Here is a 14,110-nt window from a genome sequence, read left to right as displayed (position 1 = left end):
TGGTCAGGGAGATAGAGGGAAGCCTGCTGGGGGCATCTGGGCAAAAGTTTCTGCTTCTGGACAACCAAGGATAAACAGAGTGACCCGCCTCTTCAACTTCTCTCCTACCTAGTACCTAGAGGTGACATCAGAAGCTGCAGTAGCCACTCTGTGACCACAAAGGAAGAAAGGATGAATGAGATGCGGGCCAAGAAGAGAGCAGAGCGAGTGACATAGGATCTGCATAGTTCCAGAGCAGGGCTGCAGGTGCTTTCTTATTTTTTTTTTTTTTTTTAAATTATCTCCACTCCCTCCGCGCCTCCCACAGCACCCCCCCACAGCCAGTGGTCAGGGAGATAGAGGGAAGCCTGCTGGGGGCATCTGGGCAAAAGTTTCTGCTTCTGGACAACCAAGGATAAACAGAGTGACCCGCCTCTTCAACTTCTCTCCTACCTAGTACCTAGAGGTGACATCAGAAGCTGCAGTAGCCACTCTGTGACCACAAAGGAAGAAAGGATGAATGAGATGCGGGCCAAGAAGAGAGCAGAGCGAGTGACATAGGATCTGCATAGTTCCAGAGCAGGGCTGCAGGTGCTTTCTTATTTTTTTTTTTTTTTTAAATTATCTCCACACCCAACGTGGGGCTCGAACTCACGTCCCAAGATCAAGAGTCCCATGTTCCACTGACTGAGGCTGCCGGCCATCCCTAAAGCAGAGCTTCTTCCTCTGTAATGTGCACGGGAGTCACAAGTGATTTTCACTCGGGAGGTCTGGGGTAGGGCTTATCATTCTAGCACCACTTCCCCCAAGGGCTTCTCATAATGGGTACTTAATACCACCTATTTCCTTTTAACCTCTGAAGTTCCTAACATTCTGAAGACTACTGAATGTGCGTGCCGATTCTAGTTGTTAACAACTTCACTTCCAATGTGCCTCAGAACAGCCAAGTACAATGTAAAATGAAAACCATTTACAAATGAAGCATCCTGTGATGTAAGCATCCCCACGAAGGGCATTTCAAAACCAACCAACCAATCAGCCACAGGCAAGTGGGCAAAAAGAACTATTCTGAGAGCTGCCCTCGGTGGTTTTAACTTAGCACATTCGCTCAGCATGACGTCGTCCTTCAGTGCCAGCCTGTTTAGTAACCCATCATCTAGGGTCCTGCAGTGGGATTTGGCCAAAGAGCCCTTCAGCAGTATATAATTTGGTTTCAACATCAAGTTCACCGTGAGAGTATATAAACACCACACGTGTAATTTACGATTCACAGATAGAAAACACTGCCTGGATGTTTTTAGAACACATCACCCCTGGGGAAGCTATAGAATGGAAATGCCACCTAGGTGCACAGTTCAATGGTTTTTCTTGCCATCTTAAAATTGACACCACTCTCTCTCTATTGAGGGCATATGGGAGGATGTCCTTGCTGAGAATGTGGAAAGGAAATAGGAAAGTTTTCATTTGTTCTTCCTCAACATTGTCACAAAGCAGTTTAAAAAAGGAAAGGAAAAAAACCTCACCACAAATGGAGACCTACCCAAAAAAAGTCATGTTTCCTCTGTTTTTAAATGGAAGTGCCTTTCTTTCTTTTCTTAAGAAAAACATATCAGGTCTTTCTTCGCGGCCATAATGGTGCGCACGAACATCCCGGCTGACGCTCCCGAGAGCGTTAACAGAGCCGAGAAGAGAGGCAAACGCCAGGCACTTGATAAGCCAGGCTCCGAATTCCACGTCCAGTTTCTCCCCGTGATGATGCAGCGGCAAATCTGCGATCACTGATGATCACAGAGCTGGCAACATTGCCGTGAACCTCACAGGCAGGTCAGACAACTGTGGTGTGATCAGCCCCAGATCTGATCTAGAAAAATGGCAGAATAATCTGCTCTCATCCCACCAGTTTGGTTTCACTGTACTGACAACCTCGGCTGGCATCATGGACCATGAGAAGAGGCAAGGTGAAAATACACAGGAGGGAAAATCCTGGGATTCTTTTTCTTGGGATGTAACATATACATGCAAATAAAACATCTCAATGGATTAAAAAAAATTGGAGATGCAGAACAAAAACCCAATAGCAGAGAATTAAACACCTTTTAAGGATGTGAAGTGTAAAAACTAATATTAAATGGTAGGAAGGGAAGGGAATAATGGTGGGGGGCGCATTCTAAGAGGTGTATCCCAATTCATTAGTTTGGTTCTAGAAAGTCTTCCTCAGCCCATGTTAGGTATGGGTAGGTGACACTTGCTTTTTAACTTTACAGATTTCTGTACTGTTTATACCTTTTATTATTATTATTATTATTATTATTATTATTTTTAGAGAGAGCATGGGGGCAGATGGCTTGGAAGTTGTGAGACTGAGGCTTGCACCAGACTCTGCGCTCATGGGGAAGTCTGCTTGAGATTCTCCCCCTGTCCCTCTGCCCCTCCCACTCAAGCCTGTGCTCTCTCTCTCAAATGAAATAAATAAATCTTAAAAAAAAAAAAAAAAAAAAAAAAAAGGACGCTTAACCGACTGAGCCACCCAGGCACCTATTTTTATCTTTTAAATTTAACAGTTAACAGGTTATGATTTCGGGGTGCCTAGGTGGCTCAGTTGTTAAGCGTCTGCCTTCGGCTCGGGTTACGATCCCAGGGTCCTGGAATCAATCCCCACATCGGGCTCCCTGTTCAGCGGGAGACCTGCTTCTCCCTCTCCTCCTCCTCCTGCTTGTGTTTGTTCTCTTGCTGTGTCTCTCTCTACCAAATAAATAAATAAAATATTTTTAAAAAGAGGTTATGGGGAGCCTGAGTGGCTCAGTGGGTTAAGCCTCTGCCTTCAGCTCAGGTCATGATCTCAGGGTCCTGGGATCAAGCCCCACATCGGGCTCCCTGCTCAGCAGGGAGTCTGCTTCCCCCTCTCTCTGCCTACTTGTGATCTGTCAAGTAAATAAATAAAATCTTTTTAAAAAAAAGAGGTTATGATTTCTGTAATGTCAAAAAATAACAGGTCCAGAAGAATACATTCTTAACACCGCTGTTCTTAGCAAGTTCAAAAGCAAGGTAAACAATAGAAGGATTTAGGAAATTACACGCATGTGAAACATCTATAAAGAAAGTACAAGGGGGTGCCTGGCTGGCTCACTAGGGAGAGTGTGTGACTCTTGATCTTGTAGTCATGAGTTTGAGCCCCACATTGGGCACAGGGAGGGAAGGAAGGAAGGAAGGAGGAAGGAAGGAAAAATATGGGAATTTAAAAAAATGGGTTACCTTCTGGAAGGCAGACAGGGATTAGGGAGGAATGTAGATGTGTCAAACGAGGGTACTAGTAATGTCCACTTATCAAGCGGGGGGGGGGGTAGTATTTTGCATAATTTACACAAATGCCATATACATTATTTTGTACCAAAGAAACTCTAGGGCTTTTCTTAATGCGAAGTGGAGAAGAGAAGGGAGGCAGATCAAGTCCAAGGACCTGTCTCTTCTAGTCTCACGAAAGCCTATCTTCCCCATTCAAACTACCCCCCTCCCCGCCCTGAGGCAGCTCAATTTCCACCCGTGTGGCTCTTCGCAGCCCTCCCCAGGTTTTATTGTAGGCTTCCTATAAAGCATGGGTCTGCAAACTTCTTCTGTAAAAGACCAGACTGAAAATAGTTTAGGCTCTGCAGATCCGACAGTCCCCATCACAACTACTCAATGCCGCCCCTACAGCATGAGGGCAGCCAAAGGCAAATTGTCACGAATGCATGCGGCTGTCTACCAAGAAAATCTTATCAAAACAAGCAGGAGAGGAGATTTTGCCCATAGTTTGCAGACCCCTGCTTTGGAGTCAAGTCTAGAATGTGTTAAAAAAAAATCATTCCTAAACATCAGGCCAAAACACCCATTCATACACAGCTATCGGTTTCCCTAAAAGCTTCTCAATATTTTCACCAAGTACAAGGTCTAGGATTAATCACCATGGGGTGGATCTTCCTGCAGGAGGAGAGAAGGAAAACAGGATGGGCTGAAGACCAAAGTGTCTCTTAGAGTTGCCAAGTTGTTTTCAGCATTATTAATCTCAGATCCCATCAACCGCCCTGTGCCTGCATTAAAATGCCTCCTTGGGAGAATAAAGTTAAGACCTCTCTACTAGTCCTTCACATTTAAATATACTAATGCTTTTTAAAGGGGTGCAGGAGGTCTCCCGAAAGCCCTTAAGAATTACAGGGACCACAGTGCAAACCAAAGTGCTTATCTTCTGCTTATGGGTCAAGGGATTGTTGTACCAAGTAAAGATACACAGACCATCCTTTAGTTCCTTTCGTGATCATTTTCAGAACATTCTTCAGGGCTTTGGTAGATTTTATTTCTATATTTTACATAACAAAAGATACGAACTTTAAATTTTCTTTTAAATTTAAGAAGCCCATAGAAAATGAGAAAAAAAATTTGCTTCCATCTGGTGGTAGGAGCACATACTACAGGCAAAGCAGTTTATGAACAATCTCCTAGAGGATAAAGAGAGGGAAAAGTCCCAAAAAAAAAAAAAAAAAAAAAAAAAAAAAAAAAAAACCCCAAATCACAATCTGTGTCTCCATCTGCTGGCAGATACTACACACTACAGCCACAGCCCAGGGCTGGGCAATCAGGACAGCAGGCAGTGAGGACAGAAACCGCCTCGTGAATTCCCAAGGCAGGACAGGTCAGCTATTTATAAACTACTGTTTGAAAGAACATAATTCAGTTACAACGTTCTATCCTTAACAAATATAAATTTCAATAAAATACATGCAAATTTCAAAATATAAAATTCTTATTGAGACTTTTGGGGAAAAAAAACAGTTAAGTAGTCTACCTGTGTAAAGTATTTCCCATCCTGTTTCAGTACTTTCATCGAGAGGTCAAGAATCAGTCTGAGAAACTCCCATGTGGAATCTGGATGTTAAAAAAAAATTTTTACATTATATAAATATAGGCTTGCATGCATCAGAAACAACATCTAAAAAGTCAAATATCCACATTAATATTCAACAATACCCCAAAAAAAGAAAGAAATAGCCAAGAGCTTAAGACCTAATATTCAAGAGCATTTACTGTCATTTTTGGGGAGTCCTGCACACACGTGCACATACTCAAGCAAGGTCAAAAGCAAGTATTCATGTGCTTAGCACTGCTTTAACGATACCAATAAAGATTTGACCAGAAATGCATTGGTTGAAATCTGAAAGACAACAGCTTAAGAGGGGAGCAGGACATCCCAAGAGAGAAACAGCAAGGGTCATCACACGGGGACCCGGTCCGCAAGCTCAGCGGGAAGGCAAGATTATGGGAAAAACACTAACTCTGACACGCCAAACCAGCAGTGATGTGGAGTGTGTGGTTTGAGAATGGGGAACTGTCTCTGGTGTTGTTTAGAAAGCTCACCAGTTTGTCCCAGTACAGGTTAAAAATCACGTAACAGAAATAAATCCCCAAACAAGCTAATTTGTCAATGATGTGATTAGGAGTCATTTCATTTAGTGTCTCTCTCCAACGACTGAGTAAATGTGCTCATTTAGTGTCTGAAATCCAACCATCTTTCCACCGTGGGCCTCAGCTGAACTACCTTGAAAAACTGAAGGAACCAATCAATGAAGGAGACCATCTCTAAGAACCTTCTGTTCTCACAAGGTGCTAAGTAAAACATTTTCATGAACATTATCTCAGTTATAACAGAAAAAAACACAATCTACCTTCTTCTGGAGATGTGGAGATCGGAACAGCTGTCAAATCATTAATCACATAATCAAACTCTCTCCCTTCTTTGGCGTACCTCTTCAGTACTGGGATACAGTCTTCTATTAGAACCTTCCAAAGAGAAGAGGAACAGACACACGTGAGCCGACTCATGCGGGTGGAAGCGCTGAAACCCTTGGGGAGGGGAGTGGGAAATGAAACTGCTGCTGGCAGCACATGGCCTGCCTGTGAGCAAAAGTGACTTCCAGCCGAGCCTCTACGGCTACAATTCCGTGCCTGCTAGAGGCTTTGTCTGCCTTCTCACTTCATCCAAGCAACATATCTACAGGTACTCTTATTAGCCACACTGTACAAATGGAAAACCAAAGTTAAGAGAGGTTACAAAGGGGCACCTGGGTGTCTCGACTTAACCCAGTTAAGCTTCTGACTCAGGTCATGAGCTCAGGGCTGTGAGATCGAGCCCCATGTTGGGCTCCACGCTGGGAGAGGCATGGAGAGCCTGCTTAAGATTTTCTCTCTTCCCTCTGGCTCTCCACCCCTTCCTCTCTAAAGAAAAATAGAGAGAATATATAGTGTTTGCTTCAGCTGCACACACACTACAATTGGAATGATACAGCGGAAGATGAGCATGGCCCCTGCACAAGGACGAAACACAAATTCCTAAAGGGTTCCTTACTTTTGAGAGAGAGAGGGAGGGAGGGAAAAAGGGGGGAAGGCCGGAGGGGTTACACAGCTTGCCCAAAGGTCCCGGTAAGAAATGAAGCCAAGAAGTACACCTAGATCTATATGAAAGCCAAGTTCATACTTTTAACTCTAGTCTATGGTCTCTCCTACTACTGTCTCTATTTTCTTCTACTTTTACTTTTTCTTCTATGCTAGGCACTGAATGGCTTCACTGTCTATTGATTTTTTGCATCTCATCTCAAACTTTTAACCTACAGTTTTTCTTTTCTTCTTTTTTTTTTTAACCACTTAGAGTACTATTGGTAAGACAACCATGTAAGAAATACCAACTCCCACAATCACAATTATTAACAAGTATAGTAGTTAAGAACTGGAATTCTCGAACAGATCCTGTGCAATAAACACATTTATCCTTGAACAACATGGGTTTGAACTGTTATTCGCTTATTATTCACAGTTTTTTCTCTCCTAATACAGTAAATAGGTATTCACAGTATTTTTTTTCTAATACAACACTGTAGAAGTATTTTCTCTTCCGTATGATTTTTCTCAATCACATTTACTTTTCTCTGGCTTATTGTACGAATACAGTACATAATACATATAACATACAAAATGGGTTCACTGACTATGTTCTTGGTAACACAACCAATCAACATTATGTTACGTATGTTAAGTTTTGGAGGAGTCAAGTTATATTGCAGATTTTGACTGTGTGGTGGGGGGGAGCAGGACCCCTAACCCTCATGGGTCAACAGTACAGAAACTCGGTTTGGGGCCTGCCTTCACTTCTCTAGTTACACCACACTTAACTCATGAAAACCAAGTTCATGGAAGTCAGAGGTCAAGTTTGCCAGAATTCCCTAAAATAACCTATTCCAGAATTTTTCCTCTGAACGTCCTTACACAGATCCTCAGTCACAATTTGAAGAACCTGATCTCACAGCCCTATTGTTTTATAACCTGCTTCACTTAATGCGTCATCTAAGTGCAACCACACAGAGATCAAGACACTAATCAATCCCGTGGGACATGCACAGTGTTCTATGCTCACATACACTCCTACCAACACACATTCTCACACAGACGCACACGCGGTTCTCTTAGAACTAGGATCACACACATTCTGAACTCGAAAATGTTCATCTAACACCATTCTTGGTAAAGATAGATTTTTTTTCTGGGGGAGGGCTAGTGATATTTCTTAAAATTGTATCATTCCATGAAAAACATACAACTAGGGCGCCTGGGTGGCTCAGTGGGTTAAGCCGCTGCCTTCGGCTCAGGTCATGGTCTCGGGGTCCTGGGATCGAGTCCCGCATCGGGCTCTCTGCTCAGCAGGGAGCCTGCTTCCCTTCCTCTCTCTCTGCCTGCCTCTTTGCCTACTTGTGATCTCTGTCTGTCAAATAAATAAATAAAATCTTAAAAAAAAAACATACAACTACTCTCTAACCTCCTCGTATAGACAGATGCCGGTCTATAGGCCACAATGCGAACTCTGGGTTGCTGAGACCAAAGGCACGTCCATTTCAGTTTTTATAGTTTTGATGACAATTCACACTCCAACTAGCAGTGCACGCGAGCGCCTCATTCTGTTGTGTCCCTCTTTTTTATTTGCCCCTCTTTCTATTCTGTCAGGTCCCTTGCTACTGTTTTCACATGAACTTGCTGGGCCATTAACAGAGGTGAGCATCCTGTTGTAAGTTTATAAGACATACGATTTTTGCCTTCGGAGAAATACTAGTTCACATCCTTTGCTATTTTTCTATTTAGTTATCTTATTTTTTTAAATCTTAAATTGTAGTTTCTGGGTTTCTTGGCTTTCTTTAAAAGGTTTTCCAGCTCTAAGGTTAAATATGCTGAATAAGTTTTTGCACCCAGAGCTTAAGGCATCGGAGATTAATTTTTCTATGGTTTCTAGGGTCACGTTAACTTTGTTCTGATGGAGATGGACAGCTCATCGTGTTGGCATCACCTATGAAATCAACTCAATCTCCTTTTCCCAAGCAAACTGAAATACACCTTAGGTCATCTTTACTTGCACGAATACACACACTCAGACATGTTCAAAGTCTCCGTGCCATTCCTCGGGGTCCTGGGATCGAGTCCCACATTGGGCTCCTTGTTCAGCGGGGAGCCTGCTTCTCTCTCTGCCTGCCACTCGGCCTGCTTGTGCTCACTCGTTCTCTGACAAATAAAAAAATCTTCTTAAAAAAAAGATTTTATATATTAGTCAGAGACCGAGCACACACAAGCAGGGGGAGTGGCAGGCAGAGGGAGAAGGAGGCTCCCCGCTGAGCAGAGATCCTGAGACAAGGGGGCTCCATACCAGGACCCTGTGATCATGACCACAGCCAAAGGCAGGCATTTAACCAACTGAACTACCCGGGTGTCTCAATAAACAAAATATTAAAAAAATTTTTTTTCTTGCCAATACTTAGGTATTTATTGTGACAAATGAAATCGAAAATCATATGACCTAATTCTAAAAACTTCCTTGGGATTCTGATTGGACTTACTTATAATTAGGAAGTTAAAGACATTGTTCTGGTATTCTCATCCTAGAAATGTAACATGCCTCTCCATATATTCCAATTCTTTTTTTTTTAAGATTTTATTTATTTATTTGACAGAGAGAGACACAGTGAGAAAGGGAACACAAGCAGGGGGACTAGCGGAGGGAAAGCAGACTTCCTGCCCAGCAGGGAGCCCAATGTGGGGCTCGATCCCAGAACGCTGGGATCATGACCTGAGCTAAAGGCAGACACTTAATGACCCAGCCACCCAAGAGCCCCTCCATATATTCCAACTACAGTTGTGGTATTTTAGTAAGATCTTGACATAATTCTTATCAGTCCCACAATACCATTCTTAATTAAATATACTCCTATGTATTTAACAATTGGTCATTATTCCTAAATGTGAAACCTGAAAGTACAAAAATCCTAGAAGAGAACACAGGCAGGAACCTCTCTGACATCAGTCACAGCAACATTTTTTGGGATCTGTTTCCTGAGTTAAGGGGATAAAAAGCAAAAATAAACTACTGGGACTACATCAAAATAAAAAGCTTCTGCACAGCAAAGGAAACAATCAATAAAACTAAAAGACGACCTACAGAATGGGAGAAGATATATCTGCAAATGACATTATCTGATAAAGGGTTAGTATCCAAAATATATAAACAACTTACACAACACCCAAAGTACAAATAACCCAACTTAAAAATGGGCAGAAGACATGAACAGACATTTTTCCAAAGACAACCTCCAGACAGCCAACAGAGATGGGCAACAGACACAAGAAAAGATGCTCATTATCACTCATCACCAGGGAAATTCAATTCAAGGCTACAATGAGGGGCTCCTGGGTGGCTCAGTGGGTTAAGCCTCTGCCTTCGGCTCAGGTCATGATCTCAGGGTCCTGGGATCAAGCCCTGCATCGGGCTCTCTGCTCAGCAGGGAGCCTGCTTCCCTCTCTCTCTCTGCCTGCCTCTCTGCCCACTTGTGATCTGTCAAATAAATAAATAAAAATCTTAAAAAAAAAAAGGCTACAATGAGATATTACCTGTCAACACAAGAAACAAAAGGTGTTGGCAAGGATGTGGAGAAAGGGGAACCCTCTTGCCTGCTGGTGGAAGTGCAAATGGGAGAAGCCATTATAGAAAACAATATGAAAGTTCCTCAAAAAGTTAAAAATAGAGCTACCCTATGACCCAGCAACTGCGCTACCAGGTATTTACCCAAAGAATACAAGAACATTTGCTAATTCAAAGGGATACATGTATTCCAACGTTTACGGTAGCGGTATTTACAATAGCCAAGATACGGAAGCAGCCCAAGTGTCTATCAACTGATGAATGAATAAAGCAAGCACACACACGCGCGTGCACACACACACACACACCCTGGAATGTTACTCAGCCATCAAAAAGAATGACATCTTGCCATTTGTAATGACATGGGCTGAGCTACAGTGTATTATGCTAAGTGAAATATGTTAGTGAAAGACAAATGCCGTATGACTTCACTCATACAGGGAATTTAAGAAAAAAAAAATGAACAACCAAAAATAGAAACAAACCAAAAAACACTGTTAACTATACTGAACAATCAGATGGTTACCAGAGGGGAGGTGGGCAGGGGGGGGAATGGGTGAAACAGGTGATAGGGATTAAGAGTGCACTTAGCATGATGAGCAGGGAGTAATGCAGAATTGCTGAATCACTGTATTCTACATGTGAAACTAATAATAATACTCTTGTTAACTACACTGGAATTAAAATTAATAACTTGAAAAAAATTGGTCATTATTCTTTGTCATTATTCTGATAGGATCTCCAGACCACTCTCTACCTCCAATTTCCGTTCAAATTGTTCTGGATTTAACATAGCTTAAAAAAATTTTTTTGGACTGTCTCCATCCAATCACTTCACCAAATTCTCATGAACTCAACTCATTTTCTAGGTGAGTTTCCTAGACTGTCTAAGCATTCACATCATCTGCAAATAATGATTCTTTCTATATTTTTACTCTTCATTTTCCTACCTGCCTTAGCTAATGCCTCAAAAACAATGTTGAATAAGGATAACAATAAGCATCTTCACCTTATTTCTAGTTTTACTGGAAATGCCATATGTATTTTGCCATTTTGTGTAACATTAAGTTTCTGATAGTTTGTTATGTTTGGGTAGTTTCCCTTCTATTGAAATTTTATCTTACTTAAAAGACTTTTTATTAAGAATGCTAAATATCCCAAGCGCTTTGTCATCTGTTAATAGACTATCTTCTCTTTAAATAATTCATACAATCAATCATGTTGACAGATTTCTTAAGATTCCCATCTTTATGTTTCTGAGCTAAATCTTCTTTGGGCCTAATAGAGTTCTTTAAATAAACTGCTAGATTTTGTTTTACTATTTTTCCTTGAGAATCTTGTATATTCATCAAAATCAATCTTTAGTTTTCTTTTTGTACTACCTTAAGGATTTTAGTATTAAGGTTACTCTATCATAAAAGGAATGGGGAGCACTTTGGAACACTTTCTATTTTCTAAAACTGGTTAAGCAGGGTAATTATGTGTTTTTGAAATAAACATTTGCAAAGACCTGGTGCTTTTTTGTAATGGTAGTATTTTAATGGATAAGGGGCTTGCCTGTGGATACCCCCAGATGAGGAAATCCCCAACCCATCCCTTGAGAGCACTCAGAAAACCCTCAACTTCAGAAGAATTTTCCAGGCTCCCCCTAATGGTTGTTCTAATCCAGCAAGAAGACGGAAGGGGTGGGCAGGTATCTTCAGACATCTAACTTCCTCAAAAGCTGGACCATTTCAAATTAAATACTTTTCCATTCCCTAGAACGTCCAGCTGTCAATGTCACCACCTGCCTTCGGTGCTCTGCTTTGCTTTCACACACATGTGCAAGTCAAGAGTTGTTTTCCAAAGCCACTAGTAATGGTCCCTCCATACACCCAGCCGCTAATTACAACACTCTACAACTCCACGTACGGCATGTCTGGGTTGGTGGTTCTGCATATGCTTACATTGTTCTTCTCAATCCATATAAGGAAGTTTCAGGAGCCAGGGAGCCCGGTATTAGAGTGAATCACTCTTCTAAACTTTCCCTATAATCTTGAATAAATGTCCTTTGAACTAAGCTGAATCTTCCTCAGCTACAAAAGAGGAGCACAGCCACTTGATGCAGGGTTGAGAATTACACCTTAGGCAGAGAGTCTAGCTAACAATGCAAACATTATTTGACAACAATGGTAACGTTAGCTCCGTGTGAGTGAAACAAATCTGCCATGCTCTGATGAAACTGACCCCCACCCCGCCCCTTCTTAAAACTCTCAAAAAGCACATGTGAAATATATATCCTTCTTTTCCCTTTTGCCCACAAAACAATCACACCTACATTTCAATTGAGACAGAACTCTCTTCCGGCTTAAAAAATTAACATGCATGAACCATGAAATCAAATTTGGATGCCAACACATTAGGGAAGATGCAGTAGGGGTAAACAATTTACAGATCAACAAATTAAAGCAGTCGTCTGAATTGTTTACAAATCTGGAGATAGGCGGTGCCTGGATGGCTCAGTTGTTAAGCCTCTGCCTTCGGCTCAGGTCATGATCTCAGGGTCTGGATCAAGCCCTGTGTCAGGCTCCCTGCTCAGTGGAGAGCCTGCTTCTCCCTCTCCCACTCCCTCTGCTTATGTTCACTCTCTCGCTGTGTCTTTCTGTCAAATAAATAAAATCTTTAAAAAAAAATCTGGAGACATACTTCTATTTCCTTTTTTTTTTAAGACACACATTTAAGATCCTATTCAAATAAAATGTATTTGCTTGATTACCTTGTTCTAACAAGTACTGTAGATATAAGCACTGAACACGTGCATGCTCAAAATACAATACAAAACATATCCAACAAGCTGTAATGATTGGTCAACTTGCAAGCACAGTACAATTTAGGACAGAAACTAATTTGCTTAGCAAGAAGCAACTGCTGAGACGTACACAATTCACACAAAGAGTCTGAAGGGTAGCAGAACGCGCCACCTCAAAGTACGCCACTTTGGTATATTCCATTGAGCTGTAGGCACCTGAAAAACAGCAAATGGAGAAAGCAGCTTTCTGTGAACTCCCCTTCAATCTGCCTGAAGACAAATCCTTGGAAAGAAACTCCACTGTCAGAGAGCCTCTCCCTAGTGGATTCAACCAGGGAAGGGTGACCTCTATCACAGGACAAGAGATGGATACCACATCCAGACACGCTTAGTCACAAATATCATATACCTACCATGTCTACTCTTCCAAGGGCCCATTATTGTCCCTAAAAATCACTCACTTTCCCCAAGACACCTATGATCCCTTGCCCTATTAAGATGATATTTAAGGGACGCCTGGGTGGCTCAGTTGGTTAAGCAGCTGCCTTCGGCTCAGGTCATGATCCAGCGTCCTGGGATCGAGTCCCACATCGGGCTCCTTGCTCGGCAGGGAGCCTGCTTCTCCCTCTGCCTGTCTCTCTGTCTGCCTGTGCTCACTTGCTCGCTCTCCCTCTCTCTGACAAATAAATAAATAAAGTCTTAAAAAAAAAAGATGATATTTAAGCCTAAATTCTAAAGCGACCTCTGAGTTACTCACTTATCTCTGGGTCTCTCCCAAGCATACAAGAGAAACGTTACTCAACTGCTGATTTTCTCTTGTTAATCTGTCTTCTATCACAGGAGTCTTAGTCAAGATCTAGAAGGGCAGAGGGCAAGGGTGCTGATAAACCTGAGTCCATCTCTGGCCCTCTAATCTCGTTCATGTTTGCTCAATGACCTCTCTTGGGACTACATGTTCTGGAACCTTAGAGATTAATAGATGTACGTCAGAAATGCCTGCCCAGGAAGGCTGGGATGCGTTTTGGCTTCCCGTGAATCTGTTAGAGATAATGGTCTTTCCCCTTCCTCAAACACAGGTGGTGCCGTAAAATCTAATGAAAGCTTGATTAAAGGTCAGTTAGGTCAGTTAGGTGCACACATACCCAGTGAGGGTCATGGGAACAGTACACTCTGACTCCAGTGCCCTTCCTACATGTCCTCTTCCTCTATAACATCCGTGGACCACAGTCTGGACCTTGCAGAGAACAACTACGCAGCTGCTACGACCATCCTCTGCCCGATCCAGCTGGTCAGTTAAGCATCCCTGAGTAAAACTCGGTGTAAACTCTATAGTGTGGCCTCCTTTGTTTTCCGGGCACCAA

General features: G+C 42.2%; 1 protein-coding gene and 1 pseudogene across 1 annotated transcript in view; one reads left to right on the top strand and one right to left on the bottom strand.

The window, feature by feature from the left end:
* LOC111150447 (spermine synthase) overlaps positions 1–14,110 on the bottom strand; it is a 50,718-nt gene that overhangs the window by 3,778 nt on the left and 32,830 nt on the right. Inside the window, exons 8-9 of the mRNA XM_022507914.1 lie at positions 5,676–5,790; positions 4,799–4,878 (exon numbers count right to left, since the gene is read on the bottom strand). Of these exons, the coding sequence (XP_022363622.1) occupies positions 4,799–4,878; positions 5,676–5,790 (195 nt within the window). The remainder of the gene's footprint in view (positions 1–4,798; positions 4,879–5,675; positions 5,791–14,110) is intronic.
* Positions 1,609–2,079, top strand: LOC111150337 (annotated as a pseudogene).

The sequence above is a fragment of the Enhydra lutris genome, unplaced genomic scaffold, assembly GCF_002288905.1.
Source record: "Enhydra lutris kenyoni isolate GAN:26980312 unplaced genomic scaffold, ASM228890v2 scaffoldscaffold23, whole genome shotgun sequence".
Classification (NCBI taxonomy): Eukaryota; Metazoa; Chordata; class Mammalia; order Carnivora; family Mustelidae; genus Enhydra; species Enhydra lutris.
This window is presented reverse-complemented; position numbering and strand designations above follow the sequence as displayed.